This window comes from Rhinolophus hipposideros (assembly GCF_964194185.1).
Source record: "Rhinolophus hipposideros genome assembly, chromosome: 17".
NCBI classification, from domain to species: domain Eukaryota; kingdom Metazoa; phylum Chordata; class Mammalia; order Chiroptera; family Rhinolophidae; genus Rhinolophus; species Rhinolophus hipposideros.
Window position 1 is genome coordinate 14532838 of NC_138063.1, and position 27520 is coordinate 14560357.

Sequence of the window (27520 nt, forward strand, 5' to 3'; positions counted from 1 at the left end):
TAAGGCTTCCTAAGTTTATTTAGTAAAAACTAGACGACAAGTAGCATAATACAAAATTTTTATCATCATAACCACTTAGAACAAGCGAAAACTGAATTTATATATAGGTACTTATAAATATATCATCAATACACCATCAACATATTCATATTTTCTATTAAAATTCATTCAAGTTTGGGGTAGAATGCTAAGCAAGTTTAATTGATTCTTCAAAGGTCATACGTGTCATAAGAATTTTTCTAAGGCCAAAAAGAGTTCATTAGACAAGGCCCAGCATCCTGGGTAGGACGTTATTGGGCTTGTCCCTGTCAGTTCCTTTTTCACAATGAATCAGAAAATCAATTCAATCAGTATAAATTTTTTTTTACAGAGTGAAATTTGTAAGCAAAAAACACAGAGTATGTTCTCAGTGGGTTATGTTTGACTTCTGAATTCCATTCTCTCACCTAGTTACACGGAATACAAAACTACTGACCTTTGCAAATATAACACATTCATGTGTTCAGGCTTTTGACTAACTAGACAACATAAAGAGAAATGTAAGGTAAAAAAATAAATCATCCTGGTCATTTTGCAATTTCTTCAACCTGGTGGTTTTTCAATATAAATAGGGTGACTCTGATTGCTATGATCATGCTAACATGTAAAAGTGCCGAACAGAAAGCACACACGAGACCTAAGCAATGAACTGCATGGCAGTCAGGGCTGTCCAGCTTCACGAGTAAAATCCCATTGGCTCAAGACATCCCCCAAGATCTCCTTACCAAGAACCAAGGTCTGTGGCAAATGCTTTATGAGAAAACGTGTCAAAAAGATCACCTGATATGCTCAGGCCATCTTCTTAAAAAAATCATTTGTGTATATTCATCAAATACCACCACATGCTATCTACAACTTACTATTTACATTTTACAAATTTTCTAACTCTTAATCCAGTACAGTACTTATGCTGGGTGTTACGGGGGATTAAAAAAGAGATGACTCTGATGTCACAGGATTAAAAACCCTTCCTTCCTTTTAACAGATACCACAGCCTACTTTTCTCCTATCCCACTGCACATAACTTGGTTATATTTGTCTCCGTATCTTTCATTATTCCCGATTCTTAGGAAACAATGTCTGGTAAGGGTGAATTCTCCAAGTCTTTTCTCAACGCCACATTCTCCCACATGGTTGACCCCTCTACCAACAAAAGTATCAGTAAGCAACTAAACAAACTGTAAAGTCTGCTCTTCTCTTTTTTTTTTTTTAACTTTTTAAATTTGGTTCTTTCATCTGTAAAATTTGAATGGTAGTTAATATTACCTACTTTGTGTGTGTGTGGTTGTGTGTGCATTAAGTTACAGTGTATATTTCGCACTTAACATGTTTGTATAGAAATAGCGAAACAAGCTCTCTATACATTATATATTAAATATGTATATTAATTTATATATAAATTTTAACATACACACATATATATGTGTGTGTGTATATATATATATGTGTATATATATATATATATATATATATATATATATATACACATATATGTAACCTGTCTTCTTGGACCTTCTCTATAAAGTCTGCTCTTAACCCTGAAGCCACTGAAGTTAACTATTCTCTTTTTCTCCAAAAGCATACTTCTTCCTCACTCTCTGTCTCTACTTTATCTTCTACTCATTTTTACCGTGTTTCCCCGCAAATGAGACGTAGCCGGACAATCAGCTCTCATGAGTCTTTTGGAGCAAAAATTAACATAAAACCCGGTCTTATATTACATTATATTGTAGTATATTATATTAACTGGGTCTTACATTAATTTTGCTCCAAAAGACGCATGAGAGCTGATTGTCCGGCTATGTCCCATTTGCGGGGAAACACGGTAGCTCTTCATACACTGAGTTCTGGCTCAATTAACTCAACCAAAGCATCTCTCTTAATGATCACCAATGACTTTCCCAATTACTAACTGAAAACACTCTTTTTTCTTCCCCAAGTCTTAATGTTATTTCATTTATCTGATCAACTGTTGACCTTTGCTTCCTTTACAAAGATTTATTTTCAATTAAATGTGTGACTTAGGCCATTGGAGGTTACTTGCCCAAGGTCACCCACAGGCAGCAAGTGTAGAGATGTACACAGAGAGGCCCGTCACCAGAATCCAGGCACTTAACCACTCCTTTGCACTGCTTCTCAAAACTGAACCAAAGCCTACACCACGCGGGCACTGTACCCACAACCTAGATATTAATAATGGCATCTTCTGAGGTAGGGGTCAGCAAACTATGACCCAGTGACTAAATCTAGCCCACAGCCTACTTTTGTAAATCAAGTTTAACTGGAAACTCATGCATTTACATTCTGTCTGTGGCTGCTTTTACACTACAATGGCAGAGATGAATCACTGTGTCACACTGTGTGGTCCACAATGCCTAAAATGGTCACTAACAAGACCCTTACAGAAAACGTTTGCCAGTCCTTGTCCTAACCGTCTTTTAGGTTCATCGTGACCAAATGTGAAGACCGTAATAACTAACTCATCTATATGCAGTGAGAATTAAGGAAGACAGCACATCTGGAATAATCTAATAATAGCAGGCATCCCAAAATGTGAACTGCCATCCAGTTCAAGCTCCTTACTCTAGCATTTATTTAAGGGGGAAAAAAAAATCCCACTTCTTTCTCAGAGGTTTTTTTGCTCCCCATGCACACACCCCATCTCCCAACACCACAGAGAAGAGGCAAATGTCTCCGGTTATAGTCAGCCTCAAAACGTATCCCAGGAGTTCTTCATTTCTGTTAACAGCTAGCCTGACCATTCTCCCTTCAACTAGGCTAGGATCTCTGAACTCATCTTGTGTGTCTTCACTCTTCCCTTGCTCATTTGTGAAGTACTATTTATTCAACCTCCACAATAGCTTACAAGCCATCCCCTCTCCTACATGTCCACGGACTAATTCTATTCCAGTCCCCATTACCTCTCAGCGTATCATTCTAGTAGCCTCACAATTCACTTCCCACATCGATATTTGTAAGTGTCCTGCATACAAATGTCAGACAAGGCAAACTGTTTCTGAAACAAAAAAAAATCTCCTTTTAAGACTATTGAATAGTGTGTCGCTACCCACTGAGTCCTCAACTTCACATTCAAGTGAATTACACAATATGATTCCAATCTACACCTCCAAACTAACTTTACACTACAGTTCTTGGGTCTTCACTGTGCTTCACATACAACATTAAGCACTGGAAATAAAAAGATGAATAACTCACCTCTTGTCCTCAGGAAGCTCAAAATCTAATAGGGAAAACAGACATTAAAGAAAAAAGGAAATACCCCATACAAAATGAAGTGTTTCAGGAAAGGTCTGAACAGGAAGGTGTGAGCACAAAGAGAATGCGAAGAGAGCTAATTCTGCCACTGGGGACAGAGGAGATAAGGGCCGGAAGGGATTCACTATCCTCAAAAAGCAGAAGAATTAAAGAAGCAAGAGGGGGGAGGGAAAAAGAAAGGTAGGATAGAAAACATAGGATCACTACCATTTCTTAACCTTTTTTCTCCAAAGCAGTGGTTTTAAACCAGAGGCATTCCCCACCCCAGGGCAGGGAGGTGGGGCTGGAGGGGCATTTGGCAACATCTGCAAACACTTTGACTGTCACAACTTGGGAGGAGTACTCAAACTACTGGCATGTCGTGGTAGAGAAGAAATGCTTCTCAGTGTTCTAGCACACACAGGACAGCTCCCCACAACAAAGAGCTATCCAGCCCCAAATGTCGATGTAGTGCTGAGGTTGAGCGACCCTGGTCTAGAGCCACAAGGAACGGGAGTCAAGGAGAGGCTACAGTGGCCATAACTCCAGGGTGTGATCTAACACTGAAAATACAGAGATGGGAGGGATTGCCTGGACAACCTTGATTACCAAAACCAAAGAGGAGAAAGCGAAACTGAACAGAGGGCCAAAGTTATTAATACATGTTCCACATCTCATGCTCATGAACTAGACAGATTTGAGTGTCAAGACAACCAACGATGCGGGAATGGAGACGACATGGGCAAAGAGGCTAAAGCAGAAGTTGGCAACACTTTTTGGTAAACCTCATCCCATTTGACGCGTGTTTATTGCACAGCTGCTACGAGGTGTCATGGGAGAAACACAACGGTAGGTCAGTCATGATCCTTGCCTGCAAGAAGACTGTATTTCAGCGGCAAGAATGAGGTAAGTACGTAAGTTATTACAATAAAAGGGCGGAAGAGATACATGGCCTAAGAGAAAGACATAGGGGTTTGAACACACACATCTTGCAAAGATTCAATACAGTAATAAAGAGTAAGTTTATTTAATATCCTCTTGATCTTCCAGTGAAAGAAAAAAATTATAGGAGAGTAAATGCTCCATCTTTGTTTGCAAAGCTGTATATGTCTGGCATAAAAAAAAAAAAAAAACATAATTAGCAAAATAAAATATTTGTGACTTCCAAACAGCGCAATGGCTAATCCTATCCCAACAAGGACAAAGCAGGATAGTTCTATAGAGTATTTCCATGCGATTTCCCTTCCTATTGAGAGACCCATGAAAGAAATTAGTTTCAATATCCTAGTAACTCCTGCACTGAGAGGCTCTTAGTTGGTTTTTTAAACTTTGGGTGGGTTTTATTTCTCCTGAGGTTAGAAAACCATCCAGAGGACAGCTCTTTAAAAATTCCCCTCAGAAGGAGCCTCAAATTCAACATGAGAAAATAGTTACAGAAATCCCTAATGGTCCGGCCAACATACATTTTTCATAAAGTGATTATGTTCCTGCAGTCTCAGCTTCCTAAGCCTTCCTCCCCCCCTTCTATAATTGTTTTCCTTGTAGGCCAGGCAACAATTACCACTGCTACAAGACTGAGGACGTTCACAAGCAGTATATTTTACAATACATAAGTGTAGTGTCTCTGATATCTGGTGCTTTTATCACTAATTGCACTATAAAATGCGCTATTAAGAATAGGGACAAACAAGATTGTAAAAATCACATAATGGACTGTGACCACTTACAAAAGCCATTCATAACTGTTACCGTACCACTTATTTTTCTTTAAGTTTCCACTTATATAATTATTTTTCCAAATTTGTACTTCTCGGGGATGCCAACAAAAGAAGAATATATTTGGAAATTACATAGCATACATACATGGTTGCCCTTGAATACACTGTTTTAGAAATGCACTCAAAATTAAAATTATATAGAACGTGAGACAATGTGCTATAAACACTAAATTCCTCGGGACAGCTATGGGATCTTAAAAATAATTATAGGCATGGAGAATGCATTTAAGTTGTGATTTTTATTCCAACTTTAGAGCATGGGACTGAAAGCACGAAAAAAAGTGCAGGGGGATTTCACAATTCTAATTTATGAAACATACAGTACAACACAGCCAATATCTGTGGAAAAGACAGAATGATCAAATATAGCTGCCAATTACTAGAGGCCACGGTCATTGGAGCTGTAGTCTTTCCTTGCCATTAGCACTCACTAATTCATGCACAAATGTTTGTTGATGAATGTTTCAGCCTCTTCGCTATTTATTCTCAAGTTAAAACATTTAAAAAAAGGAATCAGAAATAAGAGAGAATGAAAATACAAGTATATCTGTTACCCATTAGTAATTTTAATAAATACTTAGAACTAGAAATTTTAAGTACTGACTCAGATGAACCGCTGGGATTGACTCTGTTTCATTTATCCATTACCAGAGACAAACTGGTTCTAATACCACAGAAAACAAATACCACAAACCAAATACTGGCTAGCCCGTACAAAACTAAAGACAAGTAACTAATGAAACAATTGGGATTCTTTGTTCTTCTTTTAATAGGATAATCTTCTGTTAACTGAAGAAGTAACTGATGCCTTGATTTTAAGTGTCAGTAAAGGAACGTGTGACTGAACTTGGGTCTCAAAGAAAAATACCGGCACTTGTGCAACTCCATGACACTGTGTCAAATATCTTCTTCAATCCTTATAATGGCCTAACTTTATTAAAATCAGAATGTCTTTTTAAAACAAGAGATAAGCCACAATTATAAACATTTAGTTGTGTACCTAAATTATCATGTTTTTCTCCTGGAGATAACAGCTAGTGCTCACCTCCATCTTTCAATAAGAAGACTGTCAGAAAGTCAGAAAGACATGACACACACAACATCTGCTCTAATTTCAGAAACTGAAGCCACATGGTTCGGTAAGAATCATGTTAAAATATTTTTAATGGTAAGAATAATTTATTTTTTCAAAATGCCAAATACTTGAAATACTCTAAAACGATGTTGGCTACACCTAAATAAAAATCAGCTCCTTTTTCACCAGTGTCATCTCCCAAAATGATTCCCTAAGACATGCCAAAGCTAAGCGATTACACGAAGTAAAATGGGGACTACACACACGAGCCCACATACAAAACTTACTTTGTCAGATGCCTCAGAAGCCAAGAGGTTAGTTGCAAGGGTCTGTAGCTTATGATGGGCCATATTTTTCAGAGCAGCAAGACTACGTCTGGTCATGGCCTGTTTCAGGTTGACTGCTGGGTGACTGAGAGAATCCACCACAGCCGGAACTGCTTCATCACAAGCGTTCAGGATCTCCACGGCCGTGATGCCCATCACACAGCGATCCAGGGCACCTGGAAGACACAGTCACAAATGCCACACACAATCAGGTTTTAAGTCGTTTTTTGTTTGTTTGTTTGTTTGTTTTTTAAAGTTTCTGTTGAGAAATCAGCTGAGAAATGAGCTCTCTTATGGGAACTCCCTTGCAAGTAACTAACTGCTTTTTTTTCTTCTTCCTACTATTATTTTTAAGGTTTTTTTTTTTTTTTTTTTTTTTTTTTTTTATTGGGGAAGGGGAACAGGACTTTACTGGGGAACAGTGTGTACTTCCAGGACTTTTTTCCAAGTCAAGTTGTTGTCCTTTCAATCTTAGTTGTGGAGCCATTCAGCTTCAAGTTGTCTTTTCAGTCTTAGTTGTGGAGGGCGCACCTCAGCTCCAGGTCCAGTTGGCATTGCTAGTTGCAGGGGGCGCAGCCCACCATCCCTTGTGGGAGTTGAACTGGCAATCTCATAGTTGAGAGGATGCTCTCCAACCAACTGAGCCATCCGGGAGGCAGCTCAGCTCAAGGTGCTGTGTTCAATCTTAGTTGCAGGGGGCGCTGCCCACCATCCCTTGTGGGAGTCGAATTGAACTGGCAACCTTGTGGTTGAGAGCCCACTGGCCCATGTAGGAATAGAACCGGCAGCCTTCGGAGTTAGGAGCACGGAGCTCCAACCGCCTGAGCCACCGGGCCGGCCTTAAGTCATTTTTTAAGAAAGGAAAGTGCAGGGACATTTTTTATGTTTTTACAGTGCCTCCCAGAAACATGTCCTTGTACTTCCTTCCTCTAACGATCTTTCATGTAACATTACCTTAATCATTTCCTCTCCCGTAAGGCACCTATGCAACTTCCCACCAAAGTCAAGAGGTGAGAGTTGAATGACTTCATCCCACCCCAGGCTTTTCCATGTTCTTTCTACTTCTAAGATGTTCTCCTTGATCACTCCACACCATTACTCTATTACAAACATCGATCAAACATCAATGATTTCAAGTCCTCTGTGTTGTGTATTAATCTTAAACAAAAAGCTAAGTTTTGCGATTTTTCCAGTTTTTTTCTACTTGAATAACTCCTGAAGCTTTTCTTTCTCTAGGAAATGCCCACAAAACAGGAAAAATAACTTCTCATTCAATCTGCAAATTTCTTGACTCTTACACTTAACACCGGCATTCAATCAAATGTTTTCCTGTGTGTTTGTGAAAATGACTGCTACATCAACTTGTAGCTACTCTGGTCTAATAAACCACCATCTTTTATTGCCTAGGGGCAATAACATAGAAGCTAATCTCCACCCTTGATTACCTTCTTATTCTCAACCCATTTAAACTTAAAGCCATTCGATGGTTTTCTGTATCAATCGGTGTAACAGCCAAAGGCTTACAAGACTTTCTAGGATCTGGTCTCCAATTATGTTTCTGACTTTATATCCTATCACTCTCCCCTAGATTACTCCACTCCAGCCACACCAGTCTTATTGATGACCTCAAACATGAATTGCATACTGCCACCTGAGGACCCTTGCACCTAGTGTTCATTCTGCCCAGAAGTCATGCTCCTTGATCATGTGGGCTCCATCATCAACTTCAACACCTCCACTCATTCCTTTACCCTAATGTCACCTTCTCCATAAGTTGTTCCCTAGCTACCTTATCAAAGATTTCAACATCCCCTCCCCCAATACCATTCATTATCACCCTTTTCTGCTTTATTTTACTGATAGCACTAATCACCTATACATATATATAAAATACATATATACATATACGTGTATATATGTGTGTATATATATATATATATATATACACATATATATATGTATGTATTTAAAGACTTTGTTTGTTGTTTTTGACCTGCCTCTCCCCACCCAGAATGTAAAGTACTTAAGAGCTAGAGAGTTTTAGGTGTTTTGTTCCTTGTTGTATCCCTGGCACAATGAACAATGTGTATAGGAATCACTCAATAACTACCTGTGGATTAAATGGAAACAGAGTTAACAGCTTTAAAATGCAAAGATCTAACAAATCTATAAGAAAAAAAAAGTCAACATGTTGAAAGGATATGAAAAATTCAGAAATACGAATGGGTAGTAATCATATGAAAAGACATCAACCTCACTATAAAGAAATGCAAACTGAAGCAACAATGAATATCATTTATGTCTTACCATGACAGATATTCACCATTATTAAGGGTATGAGGAAATTGGTAAAATACTTTCAGTATGAGTAAAAATTAGCAACTCTTTTCTTGACAAATTCTATTAAATTTAAAATTCATATATTCTTTAACACAGCAATTCTTATTCTAAGATTTATATTAAGTAACCATACCATATACAAATATAAATTTACATATATACTAACAGTAACTATATATATGTCTGTGTATGTGCATATAGGTACAGATATACAAGTATACACATACACATATTTACTGATTGTCTTATTTGTAAATTTCAAAAATTGAAAAAAGTAAACATATATCATTAGTAAACAGGTTTAATGAATCATGATATATCTACTAAAAGGAATACTGGGAAGTTGTTACAAAAACAACAAAATGAAGTGCATGTGATGTTTACTTTTATGTGTCAACTTGGCACATTCTGAAGGTTTGAAACCTTATTCTGAAGGTTTCTGGGAAGGTGTTTTAGATGAGATTATACTCAAATTGGTGGACTTAGAGTAAAGCAGATTGCCCTCCGTAATGTGGACAGGCCTCAACCCATCAGTTCAAGGCATGAAAAGAACAAAAGACTGACCTCCCCCAAGTAAGAAACAGAATAAAAACTATATAAAATGAAACACAGAGAGAAATAATTATAAAATAAAAGACAATCCCTGAGTAGTGGGTCATTTCAAGTAGCCTAATGGTCAGATAAGTGGCGTTTCCGAAGAGAGGAAAGAGAAGGGAGGATCAAAAATATATTTAAAAAAATAATGGCCCACGATATACACATTTGTTGAAAAGTATATACTCACAGATCCAAGAAGTACAACAAATCCTAAGCACAAGACATATGAAGAAAACCATAATTTCTCAAAACCAATAATAAAGAGATAAATTTTAAAGCAATTAGAAAAAGAAAGACACAGCATATGTAAAGGAAAAAAATAAGCGTGACAACAGATTTCTTACTGGAAATAATGCAAGCAAGACAGTGGAGTATAAATGAAAAAGAAAAGAAACTGGCAACCTAGAATTCTATACCCAGAAAAAAAAAATGCTAAAGATAAAGGTGAAATGAAGAATTTTTCAAACATTCAGAAGCTGAAAGAATTCATCACTCACGGACCTTCACTACAAGAAGTATTAAATGTTAGGCAACAGAAAAATCACTCCAGACGGACATTTGGATCTACACAAGCAATTCAGGGCACCAGAATGGTAAGTACATGGGTAAATATGTAAGATTTTGTTTTTATTATTCAAATTTTCTTAAAAGATGATGGACAAAATAAATATGAAAATAGAAAGAAAAATGTTCCAACTGAGTAAAAGTCATGAGCAACAATACAGAGGATACAAAAGACAAGTGGTAGAAAGTGACCCAATTATTTTTGATTACAATTATTCTTTACACAGAGCAAACAGTCTTCATAAAAGAATAGTAAAAGATAAAGCCAAAGGTAGTAGAGTACCACAGTGTAGAGGACCTTGTCTTAAAGGCTATATCAGCAAAAAAGTATGGGGTTTTTTTTTCATTAAGACAGTGGCATGAATCCTAAGATTAACTTGCCAGCAGAGTACGGGATGGATTAGAAGGTAGAAACAGAAGACAGAGATACTACTAAAGATAGGGCTATATTTTTTTCACACCTCAACTAAGGTAGAATGATACACTGCAAAGAAAAAAGGGAGGGCAGGGGTACCTAATGAGTAGGACTTAGTAACTAATTGCACAAAGGGTTCATGGGGGGAAGGTAGTAAAAACAGTCATATTTCCACTCTAACAACGCTTTCCTTCAAAATTCCAGAGTGAATCATCCAAAGGGAAAAAAGAAACTCTGATTATATTTGGTTTTACCAAGATTTTAGAAAAGTATCATTTTTTATGTTATTGGTTATCCATGCTTTTTAATACATTTTAATAGACATAAATATACATGAATTCATCATTCTCTGCTATATGCTATTAGATAATAAAATTTTTAAAATGAACAAATGCATATTCATGAAGTAAACGCAAAAACAGGAATATTTTCCAAAACCTGGAGGGACAGAGAATAAATAAAAAGAAAAAAAAATAAAAGAACAAAATAAATTGACAAGACTTCAGACACTAATTTCTAATAATACTTGGCAAGCACTCTTGGTGTTTGCATTTGTACAAGAACACCTAATAACTGTCCCTATAGGAATAGGTATATGATGTGAGAATCACTTTTGTTATGTAGTAAAGATGATAAAAATGGGCAGATGAGAACGTTATTAAGGCTTGGTAATGAAGAAAAACATCTTGTAACATCAGTCTTTTACTTAAAGCATGCTACTATTACCCAAATAGACAGGATTTTGACCTTGTCAAGGGCCTGTGGCAAAGACAACACGTGCTTATTGGGAGCACCCAATGTGATGAACGAGAGAGCTGGTCACATCAACAGCTGCGGGTAGGAGCATTCACAATCTAGATCAATGGCCCATCTTCAGGAAGTTCATAAGTGGCGCTCCTGCTACGTGTTTGACTGATTTTCTAAATATGCAAAAACGTGGCTCTACATCACCACTAATTACTATTGCTATATATATGTAGTAATTATATAGCAATAGTAATTAGTGTATATATAGTAATATACAGCAATAGTAATTAGTGTATATATATACATAGTGTATATATGTAATATATTATATTATATATTATATATAATACATATTATATAATTTGTAATATATATATATATGAAGATTCTGGACCTCTGTCTCTCTAATTAAACTTTATATGACTAGCTTTAAACTCATTTCATTAGGAAATTAATAATGAAGATACAACTACTCATTTGAAGGGTAAAACAAAAGAAAATGCTGCATAGAAATATAAAGAAAAGGCATTTTTAAGTGTTTACAAGCATCAGTACAATTCAACAGCAAACACAGAAAATTGTACAATATACATGAGTAGTTTTAGTGTAATATGGCTTCATTTGTAAAAATACATTCCCCAAACACTAAGAAGAGGGAGAAAGTATCTCCTCAGAGTTTAAGTACACTTCATCCATCAAACCTTGGCCGAATGTGATTTATTTAGCTTCATTTTTTATTTATTTAATAAATAAATAAATTTAATAAATAAATAATGTCAATACCGTCAGGATGTGCCTTACTGACTCCCCAGGGACCTTTATATCACTAGCCGAGGCCTGAACAGCAAGAAGGAAAAAAGAATACACACTTCCTATTATGGTTGAAATCCAAAACAAATTCTGCTTCTCTATTCTTTTTTCGACTTCAGACTGTCATATTGACTGACTGTTTACCAGAAATCCTCCTGAAGGTCAGAATTGTGAATTTTCAATATTATATATTATTTAATCTAAAATGGGCTTAATTATACTACACCAGCTGTAAGACGAACATCCTCTGGTATACCTATAGATAGGGGCTATTTGTCATTTCCTTCTATGGAAATTATTGTAGAAGTAACTTTGTGAAATTACTGTGAAAGTAACTTTGTCATTCAGTAATTTTGCATTTGTAAAAAATATGAAATGTGAAGTATTTGAAATATTCAAATAGTATTATTTAAGTACATATCTGAAAAACTCAGGAAAATTATACTATTTTCTTCTAATTTTTTATTTCATTTCTTAAAGTCCTAAAAGAGTTTACCATACATTTGCATTTGAGATATAAAAATTGTTAATTTAATATTTAGAGTATTTTAAAACAGTGTCTTATGAATGTCATTATTGCTGTAAGAACTTTCTTTAATACTAATTCCCCCAAAAAATATTTCTAAATATACGTAGGGTCATATTCCCAAGTTCAACAAAGTAACAATTTAAGCAGCATGTCTCTTTAATAACATGCATGTACACACACACACACAGAAACTTACATGTACACAAACAGACACATATACACACTCACATTATGTCTACTACATGCCAGGTAAATAGTATCTCATTTTATTCTCCCAGCAACATTATAAAACAGGATTATTGTCATCATTTTACAGATAAAATTGAGGGACAAAAATCCAGTAACTTGCTATAGATTACAGTGCTAGCCATGGCACCAGTGGTCAATTCTAAATTCAAACCAAGCAGTTTGACTGGAGAGCCCAGATCAAACTCTGTATAGCTAGCCTGTGGGATGGGCCAAACTAGCAAACCAAAAATGTGCTGCACAGCAGACGGGATTTAACAAAAAGCACAAAAGTAAAACGTTTACATATACAAAATTGCAGATGTAGTATGACAGCAATTGTGGTTTTAAAAACTCAGGGAAATTAGACTAGAAAAAATATGCCAAAATGTTAACATTTACCACCGAACAGTGTGATTGAGGGTTATCTTCTCTAATACTTTTGTGCTTTTAAAATTTGACAAAAGGCAGGCATCTCTTACACAATCAGACAGGAGAAACAAAGGATCAATGCAAAGGCAAAGAAGCCTGACACTCTCCAAGAACGCTTCATCTTGTCCGACAGCCTTTGGACTAGCAGTTAAAACGAGGACTCTAAAAGATAGGATCACTGAAGAGTACTTGTTCCAAAAAACACTTAGAGCTCCCTATGGCACCACAGTGCAGGCAGAAATGTGTACATACTCTAATTTCTAAAAGGACTATTTAAAACAAACAACCCCGCCCCCAAATAAACAAAAGATGAAGAACAGGGAAACCACTTATTAAAAATATCAGTAATACTAGAAATATAAACAAAAATTTAATCACTGGCACATGATTACTTAAGATTGTAAAAGTGGAATAAAATGTGTTTTTAAAAGCCTAAACTAATAAGTTAGTTATATGCTTATAACACATTTAGTCATATGCTTAAAGATTTTCCAGGGAAAATCATGAGATTCCATGTTTAACATTACAAATCATTGCCTGCATGTTTAACGTAAGCATTACTTGTTCAATATTATGCTTTTATACATATAATTTCTGAAGCTGGAAACTTTAAATATTCTCTCTAGAACTAAAAACTTCCATTTCAATCACCTCCTATAATTAACTGTCCCATATTGCTTTACTGCTGTTTAAATAAAAGAGGATTTTACCTTTTCCCACGGTTTCTGAATCTGAGACAAAAATGGTTTCTTCATGCTGATCACTGATTTTTTTTTTTTTTTTGGTCTGTTACCTGTGTGTCTGTCCTAACGTGCATACTGTCTTCAATTACATTCTTAAAGATTTGGCCAACTACAAGTATGTAGTATAGTAGTATACTACAGTATACTACTACTGTAGTATAGCACAACAGATAAGAGGACATTTAAGTTTTTCTTTGGCGATAATGAGAACACTTAGAAAAAGCAATGATCAAAAACAAACGTAGCCAACATGGATGATCTTGAGATTATCATGCTAAGCGAAATAAGTCAGACAGAAACAGTCGAGAACCACATGATGTTACTCATATGTGGGATATAAAACTGAAAGCAACAAAGAACAAGACAAACAAAGGAACAAAAACTCATAGACACAGACAACAATTTAGTCGTGACCAGAGTAAGGGAGTCCAGGGGATGGTATAATAGAACAGGGTAAACGGGATCAACTATATGGTAACGGAAGGAGAACTGACTCTGGGTTGTGAACACATACTGCAACATACAGATGATGTTTTATGATTACAGATGATTACAGAATTGTACACCTGAAACCTATGTAATTTTACGAACCATTGTCACCCCAAAAAGTTTAATTTAAAAAAAATAAAAAAAATAAACATAGCAACCTTGTTACATTCCAGGGCATTTTTCCTCATCCTCGTGTAAAAGATTCTTAATTTCTAGGAAATCAAATGTACCCATTTAATTTTCGAGTCTATCTCTTAACACTTGTTCTTACCCGTATCCATTTGCCAGACGTACACAGAGCCATCTGAACATCCCACTACCAGGTAATCATCAGAAGGCCTCCACTTGATCACTTGAATAGGGAAAAGATGACGAGAGGCCAGCATAATGCATTTTTTCTCTCGCAAACTTAGAAGTCCTACGGAGTGGTCACTGGCTACAGAGCAGACGCAGTGCTGCACTCTTGCCTGAAAAGAAGAATAAGCCTTAATTATATTTAGATTAAATTCAGAATGAAATGGACCCTATCCTCAATAACTTAAACCAAAAGTAATTACACATTCACTATTCCTGCAAACCAACCGCAATATTAGGTTGTGTTGGAAAACTTGTTCCTTTATATTGTGCATAAAACACCCAGTTCAATCGTCACCACACACACACACCACCACCACCACCACCACCACCATCACCACCACCACCAACAACAACAACTAAATTAATCCTACATTAACGGTGGGAAGGATGCTTTGGAAAATGCGCTGTTCAAATACGAAGATGGCCTTACTAAAATGATTGCTATATATGAGCAGGCAAAGCTGGAAAAAAATTGATTCGTTATTACGTGTTCTCTTTCCACAGTATGAACTCCCCTTTGTTAGCTGCTAGAGCTGCTCTCTCTAGTGCTTCTTTCTGTTTGTGACTCTGTCATTTAGACCCATGCTCTTTCCTGCTCCTTTGCTCAAAAACAATACCCTCTTGGTTCCTCTGCCACAATCACTTCTGAAGAGCCACAGATATTTTGTATTATCTGTAGATGAGCTTCACAGCTTCCGTCTACAATGTCAGCAGGTGCCCCATCTCTACTAACACACAATAGTCCAATTAAACATTCTGCTGTGCGTTTTCTGCTCAGGTCTAGTTTCTGCCCTTCAATTCCTTTTTAGAGCAAGTGAAATATAAATAATCAAAGACGGTAAAGATTTTCACTAGCAACGGAGAACACAACCCACGACCTAGAAAATTAAATAATTAAAGTCTTTAAATTTTTGAGACAATGTACAGGCAATTTAAAACTTTTTAGTGACCTACTAGATTATGCTTTCAGTTCATACTACAGTAAAACCACGTGAAAACAGCCATCTGAAACTCATGATTGTACTGTTTCCCCGAAAATAAGGCCTAGCTGGACCATCAGCTCTAATGCGTCTTTTGGAGCAAAAATTACTGTAAGAACCGGTCTTATTTTAATATAAGACTGGGTATAATATAATATAAAATAATATAATATATATGTCATATTATATAACATATAATACATATATAATATTATATGTTATATAATATATATAAGACAGGGTCTTATATTAATTTTTGCTCCAAAAGATGCATTAGAGCGATGGTCCAGCTAGGCCTTATTTTCGGGGAAACACAGTATAAACTGTGGCAATTCCCTGAGGCCCGCTGTGCTCATATACACTATCCCTGTTATGGGATCTAAGGGGAAACGTCTCCAACAGCACTCTGGGCTGTGTGTGCTTAAGCAAACAGACTGTTCTTAGCTAAAGAACAGTATCTCACTGATCCGTAAGAGTATGTATCACTGAATGGGAAATGTTGACAGGTATCAGATGAAAAAGGATTGTGGCCAAATGTGCAAGGGAAGCAAAAGTTACAGTTGTGGTATTTACCTGAACTTCCAAGAACGTTTAACATGCTGATGTGAATATAATCATCTCTACAAGGGGGAGAAGGCATCACTCATCTGTTAATTTATGCCCATCGTAATCTTGTAAGACCTAGTTTTTGAGGAACACACCTTGGGGAAAGCTGCTCTAATTGGTTCCTTTCATGTTTTGGCTACTAACAAACTCAGGACTGAATTTTCTGTTCGTAACAGAAAATAGTCTTGGACATAGTCTCAGTGGTCTTGTCTACTTTTTTCTCTCATTTTTTCTCCATGATTTAGCTTTATTTTTATCTTAATTAATAATGTTTATTTTTATACAGTTTTTGAATGAAGCAGAGCATTAATAAAGCAAAGTACAATTTAACTATTTACTCTGTTCTTATATTCAGGTGTTTTATTCTTCTATTCTGTATTAGCTTTATTTGTACTTTTTGTTCTGTAAATGATTTAAACACTATAATAAACATAGCAGGTATTTACTAATTTTAAAAGTTAGAACTAAGTTCAGAAATATGTTAAAAACCTTTACGAAAACATCATATAGAAGTTTCTTAAACCAAGCATCGGTTAAGCTTACTGATTTCATGTTCCCTGCTAGGCATTTAACTGAAACATAAAACATGATTTCTTTTTTAAAAAAGAGATATTAAAGACTAGGGGGTAATTGACTTAAAGCATGCAAAAGTTAGCTTTAAAATTAAGCAATAAATCAAAAGAAAGTGGCAAACTACAAAAAATTCATTTAAATATATGCAACATTAGAATAGGGTAAAAATACATACCATAAAAATATATGCCTTTATTTTCAGTTATTTCACACTACATAAAATATTTGAGTTTCAGCAGAGATACATTGTAACTGAAAATATTTTAATTCAATGGATGTTCTGCATTTCTATGGATTACCATTAGTGTTGACTTTGTATTTATCAACTATATCCATCATTCAACTTACAAAAAGGGATGGTTTGCTATATCAATGGTTAACTATTATTTCCTATTTTCTGCCTAAAAAAATGGTCATTTTATGTATTTCTCTCATCTGAGAAAATAAATCTAAGAGTGATCTTTTTCTTTGTGTATAATTAACTAAAGAGAGTAATTCCTATAACCAGTAATATAGTAACTGTGTATGGTGTCAGATGGGTTCTAGAATTATTGGGGTGATCACTTCATAAGTTATACAAACATCTAATCACTACGTTATACATCTGAAACTACTGTATGTCAACAGTAATTGAAAACTAAAAAAAGAATAATTCCTAAACAGCATTACTCTTCATCTATTCATGTCTTTTAATCCAGCACTGATGTCCCACAGTGCTTACAATACCTGTGTCACTACTTTTGACTCTGCCACTTCGACATACCAGCTTTTCAAAATCTTTGAAATGAGCTGATCCTTAGTTAATGCCACTCACCTAACTAGCCTACTTGCTAGTCCCCAAGTCCATAGTCATTTCATTAATGTTCACATACACTCTTGTCATTCCTTTTCAAAGAAAGAGTAGAGAAAATGAGGCACAGGTCAGGGTGAAGTTTGTTTTTTAAAATTAAAAAAAGAAAAGTGAACTTTTACCAATATTTTTTACTATGTTCAGCGTTCCTCAAATTATGATCTATTGGTAGATCTCAACATCTAAGATGGTGGACAACTAGTGACAACCACTGAGCTATACACATCCTCTCTCTGCCAGATATCTAGTACCGTAGTATAGCTTAGTAGAGAAAGGACCGCAGACATTAAGCAAACAAACAAAAAAGGCAAGCAAACTTGACCTTCGGCATCCACTCCTCATGAGAACTTCACTGTCAGAACTTTCACTCTCCCCATTTATATGCCGGTGGACAATTTTAAAAATTCAAGAAAATGTAATCTATCCTCATAAAAAGATTTAAAAGCGCTACATCATGTTATCGCTCTATTAGTAAAAAAAAAAAATACAAATCAAATATTAAATAATGCCATAGGACCTGCTTTAAAAAGTAGATTATAGGATGTCATTTTCTAAAGGGAAAACAGAATTACAATTCCAAAAATTCTAGCTTTCATTTCCACATGATAAATTTTCTCTAACGCATATATTTACATCAATGTTTTAAAGAATAACTGTTACTCTCATACAGTTCAGTGATGAAAATTGGCAAATGACATGCTCCATCCACCAAAAAAAGGTCCAAAATAAAAATGATAGACTGTCCATGTAAATGAAAATAAGCATCTGAAGAGTTAACTATAACTTTACTCTAATGAGCAAGTCTGGAAATAGCCAAAATAATCAAGACTGAAAACAAAACAAAACAAAAATCAATATTACTAAGCCCAAGAAAGCATAGTTATTAGAGGTACTTAACTCACAAGAAAAGATGGTTCTCTGCTTTTTAAATATGGATTAAAATAAATCTAATTTTTCTTCTTTCAAGAAAATGCTAGTCCAACTCGTGTGAAGAAAACTAGCCGAAAGTGGAAATGGCCCAATACAGTAAAACCTCATTAATTCTGATTCCACTAATTAATTCTGACTTGATGGTTACCTTTGCCTGCTGTGTGGAAACAAATTAAAGGTAAAAACAAAGCAAATGTCTAGCCTCTTTAAATGTAAAAGGAAAAAAGACCATTTTCAAGCATCACTTTGGTAATAATTTTAATTCAAACAATGAACAGAGTAATGATTAATAATTCTCAGCTACCTGTTTAATGAAAGCATTTAAAAGATTTGCTAAAACACAATTAACTTGGTTTCTTCTCTGTCCTCAAAATTATAAAATGGGCACTTCTTAAATAATATTTTATAACTTCCACCTCTCTTTGATTTAGACCCAGCTTCCCCACAAATGAGTTGAATTAGCACAATTCCTTTATAATTAAATTCCGGAGATCGCGATTATTGAACATTACTTCACCCATAATGACTGATTCTATAATTTGGTTAATTGCATTCTACTTCAATTTCTTTCATTTCAACTGGAAAAGTCACCTAAACATAACTTAACATCAGGGAATCATAACAATGTGTAACACATTTAAATTGTGTAATTAAGTAATAATACAAAAAATGTGAACATCATATCTTTTAAGTTATTTGAGAAGCATTTATGCTCCAAACTTTTTTTGATCACACACCCATTCATTAAAAATATTTGCCATGTATTCCCATTATATATATATATATATATATATATATATATATATATATATATATATATATTTGTTATACATGTACTTCTGTGTCAGTATAGCATGTACATTATAAAACATGCACAAAATTATATCTTAAAAGGAGGACTCAAAGTTTAAATAAACAAATTTAAGATTAAATGAAACATTTTCTTAAATATCTTGCTAATGTTAACAACTTTATGTTAGCATTAGTCAATACTTCAAAGTAGACTAGACAGAGGGTGCCAAAGCAATGTATACACATTTTAAGAAAGGAAAAAACTGTGTTAAAATTGTAATATTCAATATACACCGATAACAAAAGACGAATACAAGTCACATTTGACTTCTGGGATTACAAGAGGTGCTCAAAGTGGTTACCATCAGCGTAATTTTAATAACAGTTTTCTCCTTTCTTAAAATGTGTATACTTTTTTTGGCACCCTCTGTATATCTTTTAAAGGTTTCATTGTTATAATAGATGTAAATACATATTTTATGCAATTAAGATTTTTTTGGATGCTTTCCTGCCATATTGATCAAATAATCAGTGTTTGAATCTCATAATTTGGCTGATGAAAAGATATTTAATTTTCATTGGAAATGTCTTCCATCACCATTCTCTCCTCCCATTTTGCGATAAGTAGGTTGAGAACTCCACAACATAACCTGCAAACTCCTTCAGCAGGAACCTTTTAACAGGAAGCAAACCCAGTGATAGGAAAGCTGTCAGTCTCCTGTGTGCCTGTCTGAGGTGTCAAACACGTGAGACACCAGTGCCCTTCCATCTAGTAAATGTTCAGAAGCTCAATATCTTAATAATAAAAAGACATAAATGAAAGCTTTAATATTTTACTCTCAGACCCCAATTAACGGTCTCACATATTCCACTTTTGTAACCACTGGCATCAACTGACTTAAAGAGTCCCACATAAACAGATCTTACATTCTTTTTATTGTCATGCTGCAGCATAGATTAAGCATCCTATCAACTTGGCTAGTACCTTTTGGGTGAAAATTATCCAAATTCATGTTCCAAACACTATTAGTCCTGCCCTAGAAGTAATGTGCACCAATGACATCAAAAGCTAATTAAATGCAAAGGCTAACAATAAGCAACCCAAAACTCTACTTTTATTTGATGAAAAAAGGAAGATAACTGGAGCAAAGGGAGGGAGGAAGATACTGGACGAAAACAAGTTTATTCCAAGGCCAATTATTCTTTTTCAAAGAATTCTGATTGGAAACCAAATAAAGTCTCATTGAATTTGCCAGTAAATACTCTTCACAGTACATTACTGATGAGCAGCAGAATTCCACCAACTATCACAGAATATGATAGAGTCAGAATATACCACCTAGGTCGTCCAGCCTGACCTTACGCATTTTACAAGACTTCACTTTAAACCATTCCCAGAAACCTCTTACGTAACCTGGTCCTAAGCATCTGCCATGAATTACAGAAATGAAAGACAGCTAGTTGATCCCATCCCTTAGCTCTCTGGGGAGATGATTTGCTTTCCAACAGTTCCCAATGTAAACTACATGTTGTTGTGGGTTTTTTCTGGTTTTGCTAATTTGTTTTCTAAACTATTCTTTTTTCCCCATATCATTTCAGGAGCAATTTCTTAGCTGCCCCCAAACAATTGTTCTCTTTGTTTGAATATTTTTGAAATATATGAACACTAATGACTGTCTCTCCTTTTAAATGAGACAAGCTATAAATGACCAGCTTCTTTCACTATAAATCAATCCCACTATTCTCTTAATCATTACTTCTTGTACTTCCCAGAACTCTTTCTATGAAACATAAATGCGCAGTTAAGATGCATCATTTATCACTTTTAAATATTCTACCTAAAGGGGAAAAAAGATCCAACGAATGTTAGTTTCATTTCCATACTTTCACAAAACTGAAATTTTTTCCCCAGAAATCCATATACCATCCTTCTTTATATAAAAAAAAAAAGATGGAGAGCTATTACTTTAACAGCTATTTTAGAAAATAAGACCATATGGTCCAACAAAAACTGTGACTATCTACTTGGATAATTATGTTCTGCATGAAAATTAAAACTTTTAGGGACTAGTTTTAACATCTTCACTCATTCACTATGTACAAAAAATAACAATGGAGAAACAGTGGTCCATCTTTCTTTGACCTCTCCCTTATTAGTAAAACAGCAAATAAAAACTGAAAAATTTAATGTAAGGTTATGAAGATATTGCCTATTAGAGTAAAAAGATGTACTTAACAACACTGAGATAATTTGTTAGTTTAAGGACTGAGATAGACAAATCTGAGGACTCTGAAAATATTCTAAGGTTTTAAGAAACTCAAGTGTTGCCCTCTTCCCCCTCTCTGCACACCAGTCAGCTGTCTACACCCACTGCCCAAGCCCACACCCAAATCTTGGGCTGCACACACTCAGGGCCTAGCGTCTGTAACACAGGGCCTCACTTACCTGAGTGCACTGAGGTACGACTCCAGGCGCCTGTAGGTCTTGCCCTTCTACTTCCTGACTCTTCACTTAGAACTTGAATGGCACTGTCCATCTGACCTAGTAACTTGAACCTGCTTGCCTGGCCTCTACCTATTGACCCCAATCATACCTGTACCCTTATAAGACATAAACACTGAATTGACATAACTCCGATAGAACCAGAATAGTTTTACCTTTCTCATGGACACAAATGGGTTAATAGATAGTGCCCCCATTTTTCTAAAGGAAGATACTGAAAGAATCTGTGTATCTGCTTCCTAGCGGTAAATAGAACAGGTATGCTAAAAATACATCTTTGTTTACAAAGGATGCTGGCTTGCTTTTGAAGTCTTTATCAAAGAACACAGGGAAACCTAACCCTCAGTGTCGACAGTTAGGCAAGAAAGTTGTGCCTAGCCCATAATTTGTACCCCAAGAAAAGAAACAAATGGGTTTAACCCCACCCCCAGATCATAGGGGTCATGATGGTTTTGCAATGGTCATACTCTTCTATATAATCTACCTACAATTCCAAAGAAATGGCAGTTTCGTCCCCTCAGACAGTTGAAAACCCCAGTGTTCAGGAAGTGAGCAGGGAGAGAATAATACCCGCTCAAGACTACAATTTCAAGGGAATTAGGGGAGAGTAAAACCCTCTCGTCTAGTTACTCTTGATACCGTCAAACTTCTGTCATGCAATAAAAAGACGCAAAGTTAGACTGACAGAGAAAGGGGACTTATCACTAATTTGGGCACACTTTAAAACCAACTGGCCATAGTTGGAAAACAGGGAAATGAAAAGTAGTTTGTAATATAGGAACAAAGTATACCTATAATAAAATCATTCCAGTGCTGGAAATGAATGAAGATATTGCCTAGATTCAGTTCTTTAGCATCTAAATGATGATGTAGATGACTGAAAATAGAATAACAACAATAAGAATGATTTAATTAGCTCCTATTACAGGCCGGGCATTCTCTCAAAACTTGAAACCAACATTTCACGGAAAGTGTCGCCAGAGCTCTAAGATGTTAAGTAACCTGCTAAAGCCAGCCAAGATGAAGACATACAGGCAGGTATGCTTGGTTCTAAAGGCCCTGTTCTCACTCACAGGACTAACAGGTGGTTCATTAGTTTAGGCTCCACATGGCTTACAGAGGAGTTTTCTCCAAATCCTTTTGAAAGTTTTCATGTAGGTCTAAGAAAAACCACTGATTATGACTCCGAAAAGAAAAATCATCAATAACTGGTATTTTTTGGTGGTGTTTGTAGTACGAAACAGACAATTAAGTTCGTGAACTGATCCTGAAAAAGTGCTACATACCTCACTGCTGAATATCACTTCAGTCACCTTCAAAGTATTCCACTTGGGAAGCTATGCCTGACGCCAGCGCCTAGTCCACCCTTCAAAGCAAGTTTAGAACTTTTTCTGGAACAGCCATCAGAGCTGTCAGCATATTACCCTTGATGTCCTGAATGTCATCAAAATGTCTTCCTTTCAATCTTTCCTTTATCTTCGGGTAAAGAAAGAAGTCATTGGGGGCCAGATCAGGTGAGTAGGGAGGGTGTTCCAATACAGTTATTTGTTTCCTGGCTAAAAACTCCCTCACAGACAGTGCTGTGTGAGCTGGTGCATTGTCGTGATGCAAGAGCCATGAGAAAAGTTCAGGTCATCTAACTTTTTCACACAGCCTTTTCAGCACTTCCAAATAGCAACCTTGGTTAACTGTTTGTCCGGTTGGTACACATCCATAATGAATAATCCCTCTGATATCAAAAAAGGTTAGCAACATAGTTGCGACAAGCTCCTGAATTTAATGTCACACTTGTATACATTCTTCCTTTCTAATTTGTATCATTCCATTTGCATTCTACTTTACTCTCTCCTTAAATCTTTCTTAGGAAGAATACCTTCAATATTTTACTTTTGAGTACAATTTTGTATTTTATCATCTTAACCTTTTTTTTCCCAAATACTCTTACCAAGTGGGATGAAATAAAGTGGCCTAATGGGCTCACATACAGCTAGCTTGCAGCATATACAAAACATTACCCTGATCTCTTGGTCATTATTTTCAAAGTAATGCACAAATATGTCAAATGCCTGCCAGTATTTGCCATATGCAGATCCACCAGGTACCAGTCAGGACAACTTATCACGAGCTCCAGACTGGTCCCCATCACACACACAATACTATGTACCTCTGCAAACAGAGGTTGTTCATAGACATACATGATTTTATACTCACCCACAAAACTAATACATTCAAACATTTTCAAAATACATTCAATACATTTGAATACATTCAAATACATTCAAAAAGCTAGGACATTCAAATAAGTATCACCCTTCTTGGAAGTCTTCCCAAACCCCCAAAACTGGCTTACTCAATTTCTCAGACCTCCCTGAGGGCCTGATATTCAGGGATGTCACAAAACGGGTACTTTAGAATATCATGCTGCATTCTAATTGTTTGTTTTCTCGTCTGGCTCTTTCATTAGATGCAATTCTTTAAAACAGGGACTATACCTTAACCACTATTATATACCTGGTCCTCGAAGGACCTGGAATATAGCAGGCACTCAGATATTTGCAGGACGAACGACTATTCAAAAATATGTTGTCGCTCATTGAACAGCCACCTTGAAAGGTCATTTTTTTCTAATAACTTCCACCATTTTAAAGGAAATTTTAACTCATTTTGAAATTGCTTTATGATCAAGTTACTCAAGAAAAATTAGTCTTTGCCTGGGTCATACTACCTTTTCAACCCAAAATAAAAAGTCAATTTAATCAACCACTTCATTCACAAAGTTTAGCACCAAATCATTTGTATTTTTAAAAAGTAACTTTCATGCCACATGTAATCTTCTCAAGAACATGAGGTAAGACCTCAAGGAAACTTTCCAAAAGAGAGGCACTTCTATAATGTTTAGCATAATATCAGACAGCTAAAATAAGAATACAATCTTTCTCATTACTGTTGAAGGGACTCCTCACTGACGTCTCTGGACTATTACTAATTTTTTTGCAGCTCCCTACACAAGAGACAGGGCTTATTGTATTTGAACATATATAGATAATATCCATAGCAGGAAAATTTTACTTTTTAATCTTGCATACAATAGCAATATCATAGTAGAAAAATTTGAAAAACAGAATTATGAAGAATAAAATATAAATTAATCAGAATGGACAAATACACTATGGGTACATTAACATATTTGTGTTTACAAAATGAGAATGACTACTATACACTAACACATACTCTATAGACTATACTCACAAACCTAAAAAATTAGCAAGACTTAAAAGATTGTAAGCAGGATAATGAAGAATGATGGGGGTAAATGGTGGTTATCTAAACCTATTCTTAAATTTTAAAGAGCAATTTGCCAATACCTATTCAAAAGCCTTTAAAAATTAGTGTTCTTTTTTATACAGCAATTCCATATTTAAGAATTTATCTGAACAATATCATTCCGGATGTGCAAAAATGCTTAGCTACATTCATTTGCATCATCACTGTTGATAAGAGAAAAACTTTTAGTAAAGCAACATTCTAAAAATTTCTGATAAAATTAACTACAGACTAACAATAAAAATGATGTTAGAATGGACTTAGTGACATAGAAAGATGACCAGACCAGATTTAGAAAATATCTGTACTTTATATGACACTGTATTATTTAATTGAAAGAAATAAAAATTAATTTCAAAAAGACAGTACTGAATGCATAAAAATGTATGGTCTCAAAATCTAAAAGAATTAAGAGTTAAGAGGAAACAGAATGTTACAGAACATGAAAACTAATGGTAGGTCTGTTTGCTGCTTTTGCTTAATTTCAATTACCGAAGTTTATTCTGCTTGGCTTCAGAGACTATGCTTTAATTATAGACATTGCTTTATAAATGTAATATTCAAGTTAAAATAATAATAAAAGTCCAAATTCAAACAGGTAAGATAAGACCCAATTCAGGTAAAAGCTATAGGTGAAAAGTACAATATATTAAAAGAAAACCTCATTTGCTAATTGCTGTAATCAACTGTGAACATTAGCCACACTCGCATACATATAGTCATAAATATACCATTCATATTATCGTATCTCTGTCTCTAAGGGCTAAGGATTTAATACTGTCAAATGAAGGCACAAACTAATGTACAGGTTAGATACCTGGCATTCTGGTTTTCACAAAGCCCTGCTGCCCCCTTCTGGATATTTCTGGAGATTACATGACATTAAAAGTTTTAGTAAGGTGTTATAAATGAAAAATAATCATTTAACTAACCTATGAAAGAACTTAGCCTATATGCTCACTGAGAAACACCTATATTATTGCTACTCAATAATTTATTTTGAAACATGTTCCAAAAATTCTGTTCTGAATAAAGCTCTAACAGCAGCAAAAAGCTCTGATAATTCAATCATCCATGCCAATGAGAGAAAAAAATGTCAAATGTATATTTACTAAAAGTAAATAAAATTGACACTTAAAGAAGTCACATTTTTGTTCCCTTCCATCTCATTCTTCTCATTCCTCAAACAAAGCAAAATCTGATTTTGGCACTTACATTTCTAGTTAAATTTTAATACCTTCACTACCTATACATGTATCCATAAATATCCATGTGTTTTCAAAATGTAAATAAATGGTATCATATTGCATTACACAACCAAATGTTCCATGTCACAGCTGTACTTCCAAAATGCAGCCTCCCATTGCATAAATCAACAAAGGAAATGTGGAGAGTTCTGTGCAAAGATATCAATACAATTCTATAATTAAGAACGATACTATCGAGTCACTAGGGTTATTTTTCCACTTCTGAATTTTCAGTCCTGTCAATCATATGTACATGGTTTATTAAGGAAAATAACCCTAATTGCTTTTCAAAGCACGCCTAGTATTTTTAAATTTTCCTCTTTTAGTATTTTTTTTCCCAAAGTCTGGTTTCTTTTTTTGAAAATAAACTATGTAAAAATAAAAGAAAATGTTCCCGGGTCTCGGAGAGTGGACTCCTTTATACCAGAAGCTGTAGTAACAGGAGAATGATGAATAAGAGGAGAAGGTGAAATAAGCTGGCTGGAAGGTGGGAGGGAAGAGATTGGCCCATTCTCCTCTATGATGACATAATCCTAATGCTCGAGATTTAGGAGAACTTTCCTGCTGCAGCACTCCAGCACCCTAAATACACCTGCCCTCCCTTTCAGTGGCCGTCTTCCTCCGACTTCCCAGCTAACCGGTACACTCATTTGGCCTCCCCCAGCCTAGAGGTTCAGATTTTCCAAATTCACCCAAATCTACCTCGGACAGCTATTCAAATCTAGAAAGCATTCTATCTCTAACCACTCTCTGGCACTTAAATTTCTTAGTTATTAGAATAAGATTAAACGAAAATGCTATAGTTCTGAACTACTAAAATATAGTACAGAAAATCTGAGTGATTATAAGACATTGCACTTGGGGTTAAGGGAACCTCAAAGCTGGAGAATAGGAGAGAAAGGGATACTGGCTTTTTATTAATAACCTTTAATACCTTTTACATTTTATACTATGTGCATCACTACCTATTTATAATATATTTTTAAGATACTAT

At 35.4% G+C, this 27520-nt stretch overlaps 1 protein-coding gene across 3 annotated transcripts in view; it reads right to left on the minus strand.

Annotated features, from left to right (window-relative positions):
* WDR7 (WD repeat domain 7) overlaps positions 1-27520 on the minus strand; it is a 301626-nt gene that overhangs the window by 234241 nt on the left and 39865 nt on the right. For all 3 annotated transcript variants that reach the window (XM_081078981.1, XM_081078980.1, XM_081078982.1), the window contains 2 exons: positions 14636-14831; positions 6435-6649 (listed from right to left, as the gene is read on the minus strand). In XM_081078981.1, coding sequence (XP_080935107.1) covers positions 6435-6649; positions 14636-14831 — 411 coding nt within the window. The remainder of the gene's footprint in view (positions 1-6434; positions 6650-14635; positions 14832-27520) is intronic.